This window comes from Sorex fumeus, unplaced genomic scaffold (assembly GCF_029834395.1).
Source record: "Sorex fumeus unplaced genomic scaffold, SorFum_2.1 ptg000131l, whole genome shotgun sequence".
Taxonomy (NCBI): domain Eukaryota; kingdom Metazoa; phylum Chordata; class Mammalia; order Eulipotyphla; family Soricidae; genus Sorex; species Sorex fumeus.
In genome coordinates this window covers 15,471,218-15,491,598 of record NW_026606188.1, presented here as the reverse complement: position 1 = coordinate 15,491,598, position 20,381 = coordinate 15,471,218, and the positions used below count along the sequence as shown (strand labels likewise).

The 20,381-nt window shown below is 44.8% G+C and overlaps 1 protein-coding gene across 1 annotated transcript in view; it reads right to left on the bottom strand.

Moving 5' to 3' along the window:
• The window catches only part of SLC25A46 (solute carrier family 25 member 46), a 28,148-nt gene extending 9,716 nt beyond the window's left edge, over nucleotides 1–18,432 (bottom strand). The window contains exons 1-5 of the mRNA XM_056139115.1: nucleotides 18,135–18,432; nucleotides 15,369–15,411; nucleotides 14,196–14,253; nucleotides 9,681–9,758; nucleotides 8,878–8,978 (exon numbers count right to left, since the gene is read on the bottom strand). Coding sequence (XP_055995090.1) covers nucleotides 8,878–8,978; nucleotides 9,681–9,758; nucleotides 14,196–14,253; nucleotides 15,369–15,411; nucleotides 18,135–18,381 — 527 coding nt within the window. The 5' untranslated portion in view covers nucleotides 18,382–18,432. The remainder of the gene's footprint in view (nucleotides 1–8,877; nucleotides 8,979–9,680; nucleotides 9,759–14,195; nucleotides 14,254–15,368; nucleotides 15,412–18,134) is intronic.
• Between the last annotated feature and the right edge of the window lie 1,949 nt (nucleotides 18,433–20,381).

Genomic DNA, 20,381 nt, shown 5'->3' with positions numbered 1-20,381 from the left:
CTGCACTCATTTGTGGAGTATAAAATAACATGAGACTGACACCCAAGGACAGTAGACACAAGGGCCAGGAATATTACTCCATAGTTGGAAGCCTGCCTCATGAGCGGAGGGGAGAAGGCAGAAGGAACAGAGAAGGGATCACTAAGAAAATGATGGCTGGAGGGATCGGTCGGGATGGAAGATAAAAGACCAAACATGATAACCTCTCAGTATCTGTATTGCAAACCATTACGCCCAAAAGTAGAGAGAGAGTATGGGGAATACTCTCTGCCATGGAGGCAGGGGGTGGGTGAGAAAGTGGGGGTGGGGGGGTGTATACTGGGTATATTGATGGTGGGGAATGTGCACTGATGGAGGGATGGGTGTTTGAACATTGTGTGACTATAACTCAAACATGAAAGCTTATAACTATATCTCATGGTGATTCAATAAAAAAAAAAATTTTAAAAATCTATCTCCAGCTTAGACTTCTCTAGATAGTCAACCTTCTGTATCGCCAAGTTCCCAATAGGACCTTGTCCAAAAATCAAGCTTGTGATACTTCTTCTCTAGTCTCAGATTTCTCTGGTGTTCCTTACATAGTAACTGTTAATCAGAGAAGAAATTATTAGAGAAAGACTGCGGTATTTAAAATGCAATATTTTTTAAGTTAATGAACTCTAGAGTCATTAGGAACAACTCATCATAGGTAGAAAACTAACAGTATTTATTTTGGCATAGCTACAGATGTGAGAAGAGTAAAATTAAATCAAAATTAAGCCCCAGGAGGTCTATAAGGGCCAGAGAGGCAGTAGAGGATGGGGAGTGCTCTGCATGCAGCAACCCTAGGTCGATCCAGGTTTCAGACATGGTCTCCTGGATCAATCTCAAGGGTTCATCCCTGAGCAGAGACCAGGGACAAGCCCTAAGCACAGCTATATATGCCCCACCCCCTCCCAGTGCTAAAAAACAAACAAAAACAAAAAAACAAAAACAAAAGCGAATGATTCAGACAACTGCTCCTTATGTTAATGACATGAGAAATGCCACATAAAGTCAAAGGGCACTTCTGGCTGGAGCAACAATTCTAACTCATTCCTCCTGGTGTGGGAAGGGATCTGAGTGGTAGAGAAAGAAAAGCATGACAAGAGAATGATTCTGAATGGTACTTCCCCCCTAGATTTAAAATGTGTTTGTATCTATTTTTTTAATGGTACTTAGAAACTACTAGCTTAAAGCCTCAATAGACACAATCCTCTTAAAATTTTCCAATGTGACCGGGGGATAGGGGGTGGGAGGGATACTGGGATTGGTGGGGGTGGAGAATGGGCACTGGTGGAGGGATGGGTACTCGATCATTGTATAACTGAAATCCAAGCACAAAAATTTGTAAAGTCTACAACTGTACCTCATGGTGTTTCACTAATAAAAATTCAAAAAAAATCTAAGTATTAGTAAATCACAGGTTCTACCAATGGCTATTATGCAATAAGGAAGTTCAGGCCAAGAGGGTCCACAGCACAGACTCCTCAGAAGCTGCTTCTCAGAGCCACTGTGGGTGTCCACTGTCTTGTTCCAACCCGGTTTTCCACAAGAAAGCTCCACCTGCCCTAAGAAGTTAGAGGGGAAAAAAAAGTCTGCAGCCGTTTCTCAGCCCTTCCCACTGTGAGCACCTGTAACTTGCTTCCTTCCAAAGCCCCCATCCTATGGCTGACCCTCCATGGATATGATTTCCACCTGTTGACTCTCTGGAATATCCTGGGGGCCCAGAGAGGGGACTATGGCCCCAAGTGTTGCATGCAGCTTACGGTGCTGACTTTATCTGACAAATGGTTCACAAGTCAAAATCCTTGAAGACAGCCGATGCCAGTTTAGGAACATGCAATAACTCCATCGACTGTATGCAAGGTGCTTTCAGAGGTGCCTACTGAAAACCATCTCAAACTGGATGACTAAGTGCTCTTGGTCCAAGCTATGATTCTTTCCTACCTAGAACAATACTGCAGCTTATGAACAATTACACTCTCATTCATCTTGATCTGCTGCAATTCTTCTCATCTCCCATGACAATGATCCTTTAAAATGTGAACCTGAACTTGATAAGCACATCTGCAGGCTTGAACACATGGTCTGCATGCAGGAGGTCCAGGTCCAGGGCCAATCCCTGGCACAAAGATTTCTAACCCCCCCCCCCCCCCTCACTCCCCCACTCCCCCAGCAATGCTGGGAGTGATCCCTGAGCACCAAGAAGCAAGGAGCCCTGAGCACTGCTGAGGGCCCCCCCACAAATGATTATTGCATCTCACCACACCAAAGTATTCAAGGTCCTCCACCTATTTTCCTATATCACTTTCCTTGTTTCATTCCTGTATATTCCAGACAGGGAGATCTTCCTGTATTTGTTTTGATCTTTGACTTATTTCACTTAACTTGGTATCCTCCAGGTCACTCAAAATTGCAGCAAACTGAAAAATTTCATCTTTTCTTACAGTATATGCCAAAATTATTTTTATTATTTTTATTATCAGGCAACATACTGACGGCAGAATTAGTGTTCAGGATCTTTACATACGGTTATGACAACTCACCAACATCAAAATACCCAATTCTCCACCAATGGCCTACTACCATTTCAAGTGAAAGAAAAAGCCTACCCCAAAGTCTCAGGGTGTGGCACAAGCCCTTTCTCCATCAAAAGTGTCACTCTGATGCTATGTTGAGTCCCGCTGTTAGCCTTTAAAGTTGCCTGAAAGGATGTGCACCGGCTGGCTCTCCCCTTTTTCTCGTTAGTCTCACACCGGTCTCCATGAAGCTCTGACCATCAGCAGCTGGGCCTGCTCTGGGCTACTGGGTGTCCACTCTCCCTCCAGGCACACAGGTACCATCTTCACTCTAACTCCTCTCTATAACTCTATCACCATGTAGACCTTGCTTCAGTCACCCTTTACTGGAAATGATGTCCCCTTGATACTCTCCAGAATCACAGTTTTTCACTCAGAAAAGCTCAATTTGTGATTGTTTCTCTTTTAGTGAGATTATTTTAGTCAGTGGACCAGCCACCACCATGCTGAGACCACTCTCCGCACACATGAAGGTACTGGCAGAGGGACAAAGCCACGTGGGTTCCGGGGCCGAGATCTCCAAGCCTACTCGGATTGGAGTCGAGCATCCTCCACCCAGATCCTCCAAATTCCAGTAGGCGGGGGTCACACCCACCACCTGGCCCCCTGGCGCCGTGTAATCCCATCAACGGCCAAGACTCAGAGACTATAAAATCCAGCTCCCGGAACCGCGTGACATTTTATCAGGACATCTTTTTATGACATCTTATTATCTCATTCCTACTTTGGACAAACTTGCAGGCTATCGAATGTAGCCTGCCCACAGGGCAGAGTCTGGCAAACTCCCCGTGGCGTACCAAATATGCCAAATACCAGTAACAATGATGGGTCTCATTCTCCTAAAGAGCCTTGAATATAATCCCTGGGCTAGGATGAAAGAGACGTTACTGGGGCCTGCTCGAGGCAATCGATGAATAACAGGATGATGAAATGAAATGAAATGAATTTTAGTCAGTATTTGTCTAGTACATTTGATTCTTTTGCGGGTGCCAGGGCTTCCTTCTGGCTCTGCACCCGGTCCTGCTTGGGGTCAGGGGGTGTCCAGGGATGAGCCTGTCAGCCAATGCATAGAAGAGCCCCACCACTTTAGTGTCTCCTTAGCCCCTTCCCAACACTGCCTTAGAACCGAGTGTAGAGTTTTTCCAGGGCAGAAGAATGATTCTTCTCACTGCATGCTGATGATGAGCAGATGATGTGGTATACAGTAGATATTCAGGAAATAAGCAAGCAAAATATGTTAAATAATGAGTGGGACTTATCCCCCAAATTATCTAAGTAGAATATAAGAAAGTCAACCATTTATTTATGTCTTTATCCCTATGACTCAGAGCAAAAAATACAACAAAGTTTAATGAATTTCTGTGCCTTTCCATTCTTTTTTCTGCCTTAAACCTGAAGATAAGTCGTAAATGTGCTTTAGAAAGAGCATTCTCTGTCTAAAGTGAACTAAAAAGTAATATAGTCAGGATTTGTTTTGAATGCAAATACAGAATTCTCTGTGCTTTGCAATGCTGAAATTCTAGAATTTTGCAAAATTTTTGGAGAACTTTGCATTTGCTGGAAAATACCAAGAATATAAAATACAAACTTTTGGTCATAGCCTGCGATCTATAAAGTCTGGGGCCATAGAGATAATACAGTGGGTAGCTTGCCTGGCACTTGGCCAACCTCCATTCAATCTCAGCACCCCATATGGAACCCTGAGCACTATCCAAACCAGGGGCATTGTTTGGCTGGCCCCCAAACCAAAGTAAGTTAACCAAGGACAAACTGAAATGTTTAAGAGGAATCTTCTAGAAAACTACTAGTTCGTCAAATGCTTCATTTCCATATTCATAAAGCTTCTTTAAAAGGTACTTTTGGATCTAATTTTTCTTTCTTTTTTTTTTTTTTGCTTTTTGGGTCACACCTGGCGATGCACAGGGGTTACTCCTGGCTCTTCACTCAGGAGTTACTCCTGGCGGTGCTCAGGGGACCATATGGGATGCTGGGAATCGAACCCGGGTTGGCCACGTGCAAGGCAAATGCCCTACCCACTGTGCTATCTCTCCAGCTCCCTAGGATCTAATTTCTACTAAGAAAGTGATAATGTTAGCAAGACTTTTGCTATCAGCCTCTCTCGCTTTCATTTCCTGTACAGACTGAATCCCAAGATTAACAAAAGAGTGCCCATAACTTCAACATGTTTACAACTCATTATCAATGCCGAAAATTAACCCCTCCAAATGAAAACTTTGGAATTATAAGTCATTCGATGCCTTTACCATTATTCCTGGGATACAGTGCTGACACAAAAATAAAGTCCTGCCAACAATAAACAAATCTGTAATTTCCAAAATTCCTTTCATATAGTCCTGCAAAGCCCCATTTCTTTATGTTGAGGTGCTACTGTCTCAAAGATTTATCTTCTCAAGCTTTTCTACTTCAGCCTCAGTGCTCATCTTTCTTTCACCCAATGACCTTATTCTGCTTCAGAGGGAACAGAGACTCTGAAAGCATTTTCTTGATTTCCATACCTCCTTGTCTGGGGCCCTATTTTTCCTCTATCTTCTATTTTCAGCCTGTTCTGTGAGTGGCTCATATGCCTAATCCCTCTCTTCTCTAGTCCCTTAATCCTGATACATAAGTATGATCAACGTCACCCAGGATTTTGTTTTTAGTCCACTTTATGTCACTCAATGCACACTTTTCTCTTTATAGAATTCAGTTGTCTAATGCTCCCATGGCTACTTTTAGCTCAAGATTTCAAAGCTATGCCAGTGAATTCTCAGCAACTGTTTGACTCATGATTCTAATCGTGATAAACACGTTCCTCTAGAGAATCTTGCAAGAGAATCAAACTTAACTACTCGAAGTTCAAATCTTATCTTTATTCCACTCAAATTATTCTCCATGAATTTTCAAACTGCTTACAATCTAGAAATTGCAGTTACGGCATAAAATTCACTTTCTCATACCTCCCCATTCTTTTTTTTTTCTTTTTGGACCACACCTGGCGTTGCACAGGGGTTACTCCTGACTCTGCACTCAGGAATCACTCCTGGCGGTGCTCAGGGGACCATATGGGATGCTGGGAATTAAACCTGGGTCGGCTGCATGCAAGGCAAATGCCCTACCCGCTGTGCTATCGCTCCAGCCCCATACCTCCCCATTCTTCAGCACCACTGGCATTCCCTCAGAATGTCTATCCCAGTCATTTTTTCTGTTCTATTGAGTTTAGAACTTTTAGTCTGCCCTAGATTACTGCAAAAATGATCTACAAATCTATTTGTAGATTTGTACCAGTAGATTTCTACCAGTTCCCTTTTACAACTGCTACTTGAATACAGCCTACACAAAACGGTCAAATGTTTAAAAGAAAATAGAACCAAAAACACTTTAGACCCCAACTTCTAAGAGAATAAAAGTCCTACAAAGGCTAAACCATGCCTCTGTTGACGCTCCTAGTCCTATGCATCTGCTATTCAAAGCAGAAGATGGTGACTATCCAGACCTGTTCCCCTCCATGAACTGGCCACACTGTCCTTCACTACAATATTGATCTGCCAAGTACACTCCTATTCACAATACAAATTTAGCTCAAGTTCCAGATTTGTTCTGGGGTAACAGCTGGTGGTACTTAGGGCTTGTTCCTGACTACTCAGAGATCACTCTTGCTGGGGCTTGGGGTCAGGAATCAAAATGGGTCAAATGTATGCAAGAAAAACACCATACCTATTATACTATCTCCTTGACACTTAGTTCCAGATATTTTTAAAATCCTTGCTAATAAGTCCAGGCAAAGATTCCTGGGGGCTCAGAAATAAGTTTAATTATTGCACAATCAAAGTGTACAATAACTTGATTATATGTATTCATCAAACAGCTCCTTAAGAGCAGGACTTACATACTCCTATCTGTATCTTAGCTAATGCCTGACAATAACGGAGGAATAAAAAAAATGTCCTTTCTCTTAATGCCTAATTAGGATACACAAAGATCTTAATAAAACATGACAGTGAATATTTACCAATATATTTCCACAATACCTTCTATCGGCATTCTCCCACTGCAGACCAGCACAGTGTTCACTGGCCTGCCGACAGGCTGGCCTGAGCAAGGAGGCAGATCTGGAGTTTTCCTCCTTCTTACACTTTGAGCTGGAGCGATAGCACAGCTGGTAGGGCGTTTGCCTTGCATAAAGCTGACCCAGCCGACCCGAGTTTGATTTCTATGCCCCGCTTGGAGAGCCCGGCAAGCTACCGAGAGTATCTTGCCTGCATAGGGGACCATATGGGATGCTGGGAATCGAACTCGTGTTGGCCGCATGCAAGGCAAATTTTTTAGAAGCATTCAACTTAAATAAAATTAAGTTTTTCCTGACAGCACACAGCAACAAAGAACAATGCTGGAGGGCACCACAGCTCCCGGAGAATGCTCCAGGTCCCAAACAGAGCCGATCTCACAGGGAGGTCCCAGATGGGGTAGGTGCCGCATCCTGCCTTCTCCAGATGGAACCCCGGTGACCATGAGTTTCTACAAGCATAGCTCAGGCACGCGGGAACCAGGACATTTCCTCCAAACTGCAATGGAGCCTGCCCGGGCTCCCAGGCAACCTCTGATTCCGGAAGTCACGCCCATAACCTGCCCCCCAGCGCCATCTTTACAGCACACCGCTGGTGGGCACCACAGCTCTTGGAGAATGCTCCAGGTCCCAAACAGAGCCGATCTCACCGGGAGGTCCCAGACGGGGTAGGTGCTGCATCCCGCCTTCTCCAGATGGAACCCTAGTGACCATGAGTTTCTACAAGCATAGCTCGGGCATGCGGGAACCAGGACAATTTTTCCAAACCTTTCCGACATCTCCTTATATATATAAAGCGATCAATGGAAAGTAAATCATCCAACGTTTCTCCCTGAAAATCAGGCTTAACTCTTTTGCAAACCACAACACTCAAAAGGAGAGAGAGAACAGAGGGAAATGCCCTTCCACAGGGACAGGGTGGGATGGGGGTTATGGAGGGAGGGATACTGGGATCCGTGGTGGTGGGAAAAGGGCACTGGTGGAGGGATTGGTATTTGAAATAAAAAGTAAATAAATAATTTAATAAAAAAAAAACTAAGTTTTTCCTCCATTTCTTCTCTTCTTTATTTCAGGCTAAATTTGAGAACCCAGAAAATAGCTCCCCTCCCCCCTTTCTGCTACAGCTGGCTGTGGTGATGGCAGGATGCTCAGCCCAACAGAGCACTCTGACAGTACTCTGACTGTCTGGGACACACTAGGCACCAACAGAGCACAATGACAGTCTAGGACACACTGGGTGCCAACAGGGCACTCTGTCTAGGGCACACTAGGCACCAACAGGACACTCTGTCTAGGACACACTAGGCGCCAAAAGAGCACTTTGTCTAGGACACACTAAGGGCCAACAGGACACTCTGTCTACGACACACTAGGCGCCAACAAGACACTCTGACTATCTAGGACACTCTAGGCACCAACAAAGCACTGACTGTCTAGGACAAACTAGGTTACAACAGGGCACTCTGTCTAGGACATACTAGGCACCAACAGGACATTCTGACTGTCTAGGACACACTAGGAGTCAACAGTACACTCTGACTGTCTAGGAGACACTAGGGGCCAACAGGGCACTCTGACTGTGTAGAACACACTAGGCGCCAACAGGACACTCTGACTGTCTAGGACACACTAGGCACCAAGAGGGCAGTCTTTCTGCAGGGCACAGTCATGGTGCTCACACATGGCTGCAGTATACATGATGGCCACGAACTGTTTGGTGCCATGGGTCACAGATGGCCATGCTGCTGGGCTCTTAGATAAGAGCATGTTAGTTGTGAGTGAACTCCCGCCTCAGGCCTGCAAAGCAGGTGCTCTACTACTGAGCCAGCACCGGGTCCCAAGACACAAAATACATGAAAAAAACTTACAGTGTGAAGCAGATTTAAGCTAAATATGAGAAAACAATGTGGAGCACGATTTAGGGCTGGCGCGATAGCACAGTGGTAGGGCGTTTGCCTTACAAGTGGCCAACATGGTCGACCTGAGTTTGATTCCTCCGCCCCTCTTGGATTGCCTGGCAAGCTACCGAGAGTATCTCGCCCGCACGGCAGAGCCTGGCAAGCTCCCCGTGACGTAATCGATATGCCAGACACAGTAACAACAAAGTCTCCAATGGAGACGTTACTGGGCCCGCTCGAGCAAATCGATGATCAACGGGAGGGCCTTTACTTACTTTACTTACTTTACTTATGAGAAAACAGGAAAAAAAAATACCTTGGCAAAGGTGTGAATTCACTGATTAGTCCCTCTGCTCCAAGTGTGACCCCCTGGACAATAAATGTACTTCCCATTCCTTTCCACAGGGCTCGTGGTCCCTAAAGTGAACACAATTCAATGTCATTTCTTTTAATGCCTAATTAGGATACACAAATATCTTAATAAAACATGATATGAATATTTACTGATATATTCCCACAATACCCTTCTATCAGCATTCTCCCACCTTCTCCCACTGCAGACCAGCACAGTGCTCACTGGCTTGCTGATAGGCTGGCCTGAGCAAGGAGGCAGATCTGGAGTTTTCCTCCTTCTTACACCTTGAGCTGGAGCGATAACACAGCCAGTAGGGCATTTGCCTTGCGCACGGCTGACCCGGTCTACCCGAGTTCAATTTCTCTGCCCTTCTTGGAGAGCCCAGCAAGCTACTGAGAGTATCTCGCCTGCACGGCAAGCCTGGCAAGCTACCAGTGATGTATTCGACATGCCAAACACAGTAACAAAAAGCACTGTTCCATTGCAATTTCAATATTTGGGGCGGGGCGGCGTGGAGCTAAAGTTAGGTCAAGATGAGTGCTGCAGTTATTGTGATAATACTCATTAAATACATCTAGTATTTCATTATCTTGGCAAAGGTAAAAATTCACTAATGATTTTAGAAGATCAAAGAGATCATTACCATGCTTTTAGTTTTTGTACAAGAATTTAGAATTTTTATCAAACAGAATTGTTATTACTTATTACTAACACCAAATGGCACTTAAATGTATCTTCAATAGAATCTATGAACAAAATCTTACCTGAGTTTTGTTGAAGCTGTACATAATATTTATGACTGTAAATGGAGTGAGGTGATAATATCGAGCATGGTAATTAACCTGTAAAAAAAATATTAAATGATTATTTTCTTCCATTTTTTCCCAAAACATAACAAAGTCATAAAAACAAACACTAGAGCCAAAGGATAAACAAAAATCAAAAATTCAATTCAAATTTCAACATAAATTACAAATGAGTGAATTTACTCTTATTTTATTTATTTTTTTCTTTTTGAATCACATCTGGCGATGCTCAGGGGTCACTCCTGGCTCTGCACTCAGGGATCACTCCTGAAGGTGTTCAGGGGACCATGTGGGATGTGGGGGATTGAACCCAGGTCAGCCGCGTGCAAGGCAAATGCCCTACCACTGTACTATTGCTCCAGTCCTTACTCTTAAACATTTTATTAAAAAAAAAAATCTGAAAGTATGGCATTAAATATACCTCGGGCTGGAGCGATAGCACAGCGGTAGGGCGTTTGCCTTACAAGCGGCCAACATGGCCGACCCGAGTTCGATTCCTCCGCCCCTCTCGGAGAGCCCGGCAAGCTACCGAGAGTATCTCACCCGCATGGCAGAGCCTGGCAAGCTACCCGTGTTGTATTTGATATGCCAAACACAGTAACAACAAGTCTCATGATGAAGATGTTACTGGGCCCGCTCGAGCAAATCGATGAACAACGGGAGGACCGTGCCCGTGAAATAAAATATACCTCTAAAAAATATATAATATACATAGAAGTGTGGACAATGCAACAAAGATGTGCTGTTTACTCATATTAAACATTAGACTTGTATTTATTGTGGCAAAATACTCATGCCATTTAACGTATGAGAGTCAAGAAGAATTCCTCCCATAGAAGATTTTTTATCTCCTAAGAGTATGGATCTTTCAAACTATGAGTTATCATGAACTGGCACTGTAGCACTGTAGCACTGTGGCATAGTCCTCTCATTGTTCACTGATTTGCTCGAGCGGGTCCAGTAACGAGTCCATAGTGAGACTTGTTGTTACTGTGTTTGGCATATCGAATATGCCACAAGTAGCTTGCCAGGCTTTGCTGTGTGGGCAAGATACTTTTGGTAGCTTGCTGGGCTCTCCGAGAGGGGCGGAGGACAGGGTAATTTAAATCAGATATGAGAATCAAAACCAGTACTGAATGAAATAAAAACTATCAGAACATACTACAAATACTTGGGTATCATTTCATAAAACTTAAAAAAAAAAACTCTCGCCTGAGCAATAGTACAGTGGGAAGGGCGTTTGCCTTGCATGAAGCCAACCAGGGTTCAATCCTCGGCATCCCACCTGGTCTCCCAAGCACCATCAGGAATGATTTCTGAGTGCAGAGCTGGGAGTAACCCCCGAACATTACCAGGTGTGTTAAAAAAAAAAGCCAAGTAAACAAATATGTAAAAATGTTCATATACATATTGGATCATAATGTATTATTGTTAGTTTTAGTAAATATAAGTCTAAGCTATTTAAATAGCCATCTCTCTTTCTAGACAAATGCCTATTTTTGGTATTAAGCATAAGCAGATTAACTTATTTGTATCTTTTCTCATTCGGTTTTCAGAGAAGCGAAATTACACATTTCTACCATAGTGTGGTCTAATTCCCCTTTTAGGGTATTTCTAAAAGTATAAAAAAACTACTTCTAAAGTACATTTGTGCTGCTATGTTCATCGCAACACTACTCACAATATCCAAGAACTGGAAACAGCCCAAATGCCCCAGAGGAGAGGAATGCATAAAGAAACTGTGGTGTCCAGATACAACGGCTGTAAGAATGATGAAACGCAGTTTAGCGCTCTGTGGGACAGCCTGGACAGAAGCGAGCTTTACAGGGACAGGTACAGACATAAAAATATGAAGGCATCAACAAATGGCCAGAGGCAACAGAACCTGAAACTGGTCCACAGAACAGAGCATACCAGGAGCTGGCCGAGGTGGGAGGAATTCCTTTGACAATGGTGAGGGAAGCAGACACTCCTGCTGGGTGTGATGTTAAAACACTGTGTTCATGAAACTCTCACCAGCAGTATTATAAATCATAGTGCCTCAATAAAATGGGTGGGAGGTATTTTCAGAGTGATGTTTATGTATATTTGTACAGATATTTTCAATAGTGAAAAGTAATAATGGATAAAACTGTTTACTCCTTATCATGACACAAGGTACTGGCACTAGCCTGTTTTTGAAAATTGCACATTTTGAAGCCTGGAAGTTAGCGCAGCCTGGAAGATAGCACAGGGTTACCCCTAACATGCTGAGTGACCCTGGAAGACAGCACAAGTTTACCCTGATATTCTGTCAGATCCTGGGCGATAGCACAGGGTTACCCCTGACATGTTGACTGACCTTATGAAATAGCCGAGTTGCCCCTGACAGGATGACTGACCCTGAGTTAACAGACTCTGAGACAGCACAGGATTGCCCCTCACATGCTGACGGACCCTAGGAGATAACACAAGGTCATCCCTGACATGCTGACTGACCCTGGGAGAGTCAGGCAGCACAGAGTTGCCCCTGACAGGCTGACGGACCTGAGAGACAGAACAAGGCTGCCCCTGATAGGCTGATGGACCTTAAGCGATAGCACAGAGTTGCCCCTGACAGGCTGACTGGCTCTGGCAGACAGCACAGGGTTTCCCCTGACATGCTAACTGACCCTGAGCTGACAGACCCTGAGAGATAGCACAGGGTTACCCCCTCACATGCTGACGGACCCTAGGGTTGTCCCTGACATGCTGACTGACCCTGGGAGACTCAGGCAGCACAGAGTTGCCCCTGACAGGCTGACGGACCTTAAGAGATTGCACAGGGTTGCTCCTGACAAACTGACTGACCCTAGAAAATAGCACAGGGTTGCCCCTGATGGGCTGACTGACCTTGGGAGACAGCACAGAGTTGCCCCTGACTGGCTGACAGACCCTGGCAGACAGTACAAGGTTGCCCCTGACAGGCTGGCTGACCCTGGCAGACAACACAGGGTTGCATCTGACAGGCTGACTAACCGTGAAGGTAGAACAGGGTTGCCCCTGACAGGCTGATGAACCCTAAGAGATAGCACAGGGCTGCCCCTGACAGGCTGACAAACACTAGGAGATAGCACAGGGTTACCCCTGACCTGCTGACTCACCCTAGTTTGATCCCCAGCACCCAATGGTCCCAACCCCCACAAGCATTACAGGAGGTCCACAGACCCAAGCAGTATCACATGCTCTGATTCTAACATCAGCTGACTGACACAGCTGGCCCGTGGTCCCTTTCCATAATAATTATTTTACACAATTTTTCCCATTAATAAGCATACATCTATGTCCAATTAATAGTGTTGCAGTGATCAAAGCAGATGGGAGGGTTGAAGAGATAGTACTGTGGGCAGGGCACGTGTCTTGGAAGGTACAGACCCAGGTTTGATCCCTAGCTACCCTGATGTCTTACTGGGATCAATCCCTGAGAATAGAACGAGGAGTATGCCTTGAGCACCACAGGATGTAGCCCAAAAATCTAACAAGCATTTAAAAACTCAAAGAGAAAGAGAGAAGAAAGCCGCTGTCAAGAAAAAGCACTGTGTGTGATGGAGCTGTACAGCTGAGCTAACCATGGACTTCACTCACATTTGGGAGGGACATCTTCACAAAACAACAAAATCAGTTTCGTGATTTAAACAATTAAAAAAATTACAGTATTATTTTCCTAAAGATAAAACTGAGATTACATGCAAACATTAGAATTTTGAAAAACAGCACTGACTATCAAGATTTTAAACTGAAATATTTTTTGATGAGATTGGTGATTTTAACTATTTTCATATGGTATATATAATCAATTAGATCTCTAGAGAATAGGTCGTGTAAACTTATTCACTAAATAAGTTTAACTTTTTAAACAACAACATTAAAATCTGTTGATTTAAACTATATATCTACTCAACATACAGTATAAATCAAGAGATTTTAATGTTACAGTTTAAAAAGTTACCTTATGTGGTGGTTTTTTTGTTGTTGTTGTTTTTTTTGTTTTTTTTTTTCTGGTTTTGGGCCATACCTGGCAGTGCTCAGGGCTGGAGTGACAGGATCAAAACTAGGTAGGTCACATCAAGGCAAATGCCCTACAGCTGTACTATCATACACATGAAAATACAGCTATCTTCTATGATACCAAAAGTTAAAAATATTTGCACAAAAGTAAAAGTTATTTTTCATAAAAATTCTTATTTAATATTTAATGGTATCTATTTATGAATTAGTAAACATATTTTTTAATTCCAGTTTTGATTTCTGAAATATAACACAAGTTCTTTGAAGAAACCAATTGATGTTTTAAATAGGAGGTTTTAAAACCCAAAAGTTTCTGAACTGATACAAATTTTTGTAAAATTTTACTCAAATGGGAATAGAGATTACAATAGAGGTCTGTCATTAACCTGAACTGTACACTTCAAATCAGGGCTAGAATAATTATAAGGTGATAGAAAGTCTATTTACCTGACACTGGCGGCGTAGAACAATGCAAGGATGGGCCAGTACATTTTCTGTAAAGAGACTGTATAAGAATTGAATTTTATTAACAGTAAAATGAGTAAAGCAGTTTATCAAGTTTATTATACAAATTATTTTGAGTGATAATGCATTGTTTTTATTTCTCATTCTTAAGAGCTAAACTGTTTTTAAAATATCTGACATCCTTCCAAATTCCTCTACCAATGACAAAATTCTGTATGATTTTTGCAAACTGATGAGCAAGGAAATCAATATCAATAAATAAAGCTTTATCATGCCGTGCCTGATAGAGAATTCCTCTCCTAGACATCTGTGTGGCTCTCCACTTCCCTCAGAGGAAGCCCTGTGAGCCAAGCTCCCATCAGCAGTGCCACCACCATCTCATCTTCACCAGCAGCTTTCTGCTATTTTTGGTTCTAACAGAAGCCTGAACTTAGCAATTTTAGTGACCATTTTAATTGACAAGTATTTATGTAGCATGTATTTCTTTTGAAAATATTTCCAACTAGTTCATTACAATGTGGTCCTCATAGCCGTACATACCTATGTGTATTAATACATCAGTTGCAAGTACAAAAAGTGAGACTAAAATAATTAACTCAGAAGAAATCATTTAATATGCAAATTTTGCTTCTGTCTTTAACATATTTAGATTTAATTATGCAAATAAGGCAATTTTTCTTGATAAATGTATTTATAACAGTTATTTTGTTATGTGACACAAGCTTTATGCAAAATCAATATTCTGATTAAAGATACCAAGTTTTTCTGGCATGAAATAAAAGCCTTTGTGGAACAGAGATGTTCATGTAAAAAAATGGTAAAAAAATAGTAAATGAACAGAGATGTTCATTTAAAAAAAATAGTAAAAAAAAATAGTAAATTAAACACCGCTGCATATTGCTAAATATATCACTAAATATTTTAAGTTTTGCTAAATTTGAGTATTAGGAAGTAGAACCAATGGACAATTTATTATGAACATGCTAAGATGAGAACTGACAATCCCTTTAAAATTATTTCATAGAATTTAAATAATAATTTCTTGGAAACTTTTAGTATTTAATATACTGCTCCAAATAAAACAAAAGCAATAGTAGTGATTCTTTTTAAGTTACGTTTTAAAATTTAAGTTAAAAATTTTAGATAAAATTTTACCTGGCAAGTCCAATACCAAATCCAGCAAATCTATTCAACTGTTCTAAAAATAGAAGAAATAAGATCATTCATAACCAACATTTAGGTTTACTGTTAAAACACATTTTCTAAACATGACATTCAAAATCTAGTTTCCCAAATTAGGCAGCTCACCAGTTGTGCTGAGCACATTCTTTGCTTATAGAAGGCAGGAGTTTGATTCCAGCACTGCTCGGCCCTGAGGGCAACAGGGAGTGATAGTTGGGCTCTGGTAGCCAGGGGAGCCTCTGAGCCCCAAATCAAACCCAGTATGACTTCCAAGGCTAGGATGTGTCTCAATGATACACCTCATGCCCTGCACCTGTAAGGCTCCAGGCTCAACCCCCAACATCACCAAAATCAATGCAATGTTTTTTTGAAAGTGGAGGATGTCATTTGGATTTATGAACAAGCCTCTGTTGGACTGTGGAAAGCTGTAAGTAGATCTACAGACACAACTACTCATATGGTCGCAGTTCACTGGCACTTGTGAGACTGTGGAGAGGGGGTTATAAGGTATGATATTTCCCAAAAAGACAGTCTTATTTTTACATAGAATCTTCTAATTCAAAACTATTGCTACTATTTTTAAAAGTGTTAAAACACTGTATGGCCCAAATCAAGTAACTGTGGTTAAATCTCAGGGCCACCTGTTTTTTAATTTTTTGGTCTACCCTCCCCCATGGCTTACTCCTGGCTCTGCACTCAGGGATTACTCTGGTGGACTTGGCGGACCATCCAGGGCGCCAGGGATAGAACCCAGGTCAGAAGTTTGCAAGGCAAGCACTCCACCTAGTCTATTATTATTGCTTTTTCTTTCTTTTAAATTGCAGTGTTGGAAATTTTTTTAACCTAGGGTCTCACCTAGTGCTATACCACTGAGCTATAGCTCTGGCCCAGGTGTTTAATTTATGAGTATGAACAAAACATTTTTAATAGGAAGCTCCAGTGAATACTTACTACCTTCCACTTTGTAAAATCAACCATTTACTATTACCTTAAAGAGAACATTTCTGTTAAATGAATAGTACCAACTAAAAGCCAAAATTATAGTGAAAGAATGCTTGGGACAACCAAAATGGGTAAATAAACAAGGCCCTCTTCTCTATCTCACCACACTTTAGTTTGGGTACCTGCTTAGCTGGGCATGTATATGCTACTGCTGATGAAATGCTATTATTGCAAAAGTTTAAAACAGGAGCTTCCTATATCTATGTCAAAATGGAAAAACAAAATTTTCTCTGAACCATAAAGTTCAAAATTATAATATCACAAACCAAGGAGTCTGTAGAAATCCCCATTTATCTCTCAACTCTACCTCTAAATCTGTTTTTAAGAAATGCAAGCAGGTTTCATGAAATGCAGAGGGCAGGGTGTTTACTGTGCACCGGCCAGCAGGGGCTCCATCCCTGGCGTCCCACATGGTCCCAGGGGCCTGCCAGCTCCTTGGCGCAGAGCCAGCAGTGTGCCCTGCGCTGCGGAAGCAGGTTGAGGCCCAAAGACATGTAAATAAATACATGTAGAGAGACCTGAGGATAAAGACATCTTCACGAGAGAGCTCTCTTTGAAAACGAAAATAAGCAAATACAGCAGGGCGCTCACTATCCCGCCCAGACTGGGCAGGGCCGAGTGGCCGTATCTGGGGACACCAGGGGCCATGGAAACTCCAAGGGCCCGCCAGAAGCCTCCTGTCCAGTCAAGGGCGGTCCTTTCCATGCTGCCCTTTCCAGCCTACAGGCCGCCCCCGGTATTAACAGAAAACACCACTCGTTTTTGGAGATACTAGGAAAGTTTCCTATAGCCACTGTGTACATTCAGACTTGCCTTTCCTTGCAGAACGCCTGTGACCGGCGCCGGGCAGCAGCGCCCCAGCCCACACCAGCTACTACAGCTCCTCCTCACTGTAACCACGGGAGCAAGACTACATCAGACTCAGTCAAACAAGCTGGCTGTGTAGGAAATGGAGGGGCATTCTGCAGTATTTAACCTAAATAATGATTGGGGGATATTTAATTCAAAAACTTCTTTTGGGAGCGCGCGGTAAAGAAAGCAGTCAACAGTGTTTACACGGCATCCTCCTGGACCCCCCTCCCAGCCTAGTCCGAGGATCTGACGACACTGAAAGCCTACCACCCAGTTAACCAAATATCACTGTACTGCTGGGTTGAAACATCAACATTAAAATCAAATGGCTCCCCAAATAACATTCAGTAAAATAATGAAACTAGTTTTCCGCGTTCAGGAAAGTGGGGCCCGCCAGCATGACACGTTTAGAAAGCAGAAAGCGCTGGGGCTGCTCAGACCACGCTGCAGGCCTGCTGCCCTGCACGGGCACCTCCAAGGCTGCACCCGCTTCTCCCTGCGGTCGCGCTGCGCCCCAGGCCGGCCAGGAAGCTGGGACTGGGCAGGACCCACTCAGACCCCGGGGCGGAGAGTAAGCGCCTCCAGAACCCGCCGTGGGCCTCCCGCTGCGCGTCTAGAGACAGGGGGCCCGCCAGGGACGCCCCCCAGCCCAGCGCCCCTGTCCTTGCCCCGTGCCCCTGTCCAGAGCTCCTGGCCTGCGGCCGTGCCCAGTGCCCTTGTCCCGTGCCCAGTGCCCTTGTCCCGTGCCCCTGCCCGCACCCTGCGACCCTGTCCAGGGCCCCTGCCCCCTCCCCACCCCATCCCGGTTCCGTGCCCCTCCCCTACCCCCCCGCCGCTGCCGTGCTCCTCCCCCCCCCAGCTGCCAAGCCCCTCCCCTGCCCTCACCGCTGCTCTGCGCGCGCGCGTGTCCGGGGGCGGGCTCGGGGGGAGCGCGTGGCGGGGACGGGGGCGCGCCCGGCGGGCTCTTGTCGGCCCAGTGCAGGTTGCGGCTCCCCGGGATGTCGGGCGGCGGCGTCACCCAGTGGCCCAGGTCCGACGCGCTCCCGAAGGGCCTGGCCACGAAGGCGCCGCCGTAGCCCGGCTCGCCCCGGTAGCCCAGGCCGTCGAAGCCGTCGGGCCGGCGCGGGTGCATCGCGGCAGGGCAGCGCCGTCCCGGGAGCCTGACAGCCGGAAGCGACGAGCACTTCCGTGGCACGCGGCACGTGACCGGCCGCTTCCGGCGCCGGCGGGGGCATTGCCAGGGAGACGCGTCCGTCAGCGGAGCCGGCCTTACAGGGGCATGTGACCGGCCGCTTCCGGCGCCGGCGGGGGCGTTGCCAGGGAGACGCGTCCGTCAGTTGTGGGGTTTTGCGGCGGGATTGGGGTGGGCTGCTGGTCTCTGCGCCGCGGTAGCGAGCCACGGGCGGCAGGGGCGGGACGGGAGCGGGACCCCGAGGCCCAGGCCAGCCGCTTTCCCGGGGGCCGAGGCCGGCGAGGCTGTTGGAGGCCGCGGGGTCCCTGCGGAGGGGTCGTGGGGGGCGCCCAGCAGAGCTGCCCGCCCCGTGCGGGCGCCGGGAGATGGCTCGCAGTGGGTGTGGGGCGGGGTGCCGTTCCCAACGTCCCCGAAACACCCGGGACACCCCACTGTATTCCAGATCGAGACCCGAGTTGAAAACGAGGACATCGGGTTCCCCACTACCTATTTTCGTCAGCTCCATGGGTTCCTTGCGCACAGCAGCCCCACCTAGATCTCACCGAGCCTTCCATGGGCTCCTGGTCCCTTCCCCCTGGACTACCAGGTTCCAGGAGAAGCATTCTGCACTGTTCATTCGCAGGCTTCCAGAAGGGAACCTCTCTTTAAAGGGACAGGCCACTTGGTCCCGTGGGCAGGTGGCTCGGACAGCTACGCTGGGGCTCTTTAATAAATCATAGTACCCAATTACGGGGTCGCTAATTAGCAGATTGTTGAGTGGGCATGGCTTGGGCAGATGTTTTGTGTCTCTCAATATTAATACAAAGGCGCTAATACCCAATTACTGGGTAACTAATATCCAATTATAGGGCCTGGCAATTGAAAATATTTCTTAGAAATAATTGGTGCAAGATGGGATCGACTTCATGGAAAAACGTATTGTTTATTAAAAGGAATGTGTGTGCACGTCTGTTGCTGACATGCTTTACAGTTAAAAGCAGTTATATTCTTCCACTTCACAGAGCATCTGTGGAAAAGGCAGGCAACGAGGTAGTAAGATGAGAAGAAACAACAGACTCACCTTACCCAAAAAACAAATTCCAACTGTAATATATTCGATTTTCTCTTTATGCATTAAAGATTGAATAGTCACTGTCACTGTCATCCCATTGTTCATGAATTTGGTAAAACGGGCGTCAGTAATGTCTTCATTCATCCCTGTCATGTGCTAGTGTAACCCGATGGCATATTGGGGGCTCTTTAAGGGTCAGAATATTAGAAGAAAATAATGGGTTGATATTTTCAAATAGTGCATTGGAAAACTTAACCAAAGACCAAAGGAAACATCAAAAGCAAAGCCATTATATAGAAAGACTAGTTGATCAATTTGACTATATAAAACTTAATTTTCTGTTTAGAAATGAAACAAAGGGCCCTAGAGTGATAAGTACAGCAGGTAGATCGTTTGCTTTGCACCTGGCCAACCTGGGGTTGATCCCAGGCATCCTTTATGGGCCAGAGAGACAGTACAGGGGATAAGGCATTTGTCCTGCACACAACCTACCCACTTTTGATCCTCAGCATTCCATATTCCAATATTTCACCCCACTTCCACTATTCAATCTTTAATACATAAAGGGACCTATATGGTCCCCCAAGTCCCGCCAGGAGTCCTGAGTACAGAGCCAGGAGTAATTCCTGAGTATCTCTGGGTGTGACTTCCCCTGTCCCCCTCCCAAAAACCAGGCATCCTATGTGGTCCACCAGGCCCTAAAGGAGTAATTTCTGAGTGCAGAGCCAGGAGTAATGCCTGATCATTGCTGTCTGTGCACCCTTCGAAAAAAATAAAAATGAAACAGGAACCAGTAATAAATATTGAAAAGAAGTCAAACTGAACAATTATATTTATCCTGATTTGGACAAGAATCTCTTGTAAGTAACAATGAGTATTGAATAAACAC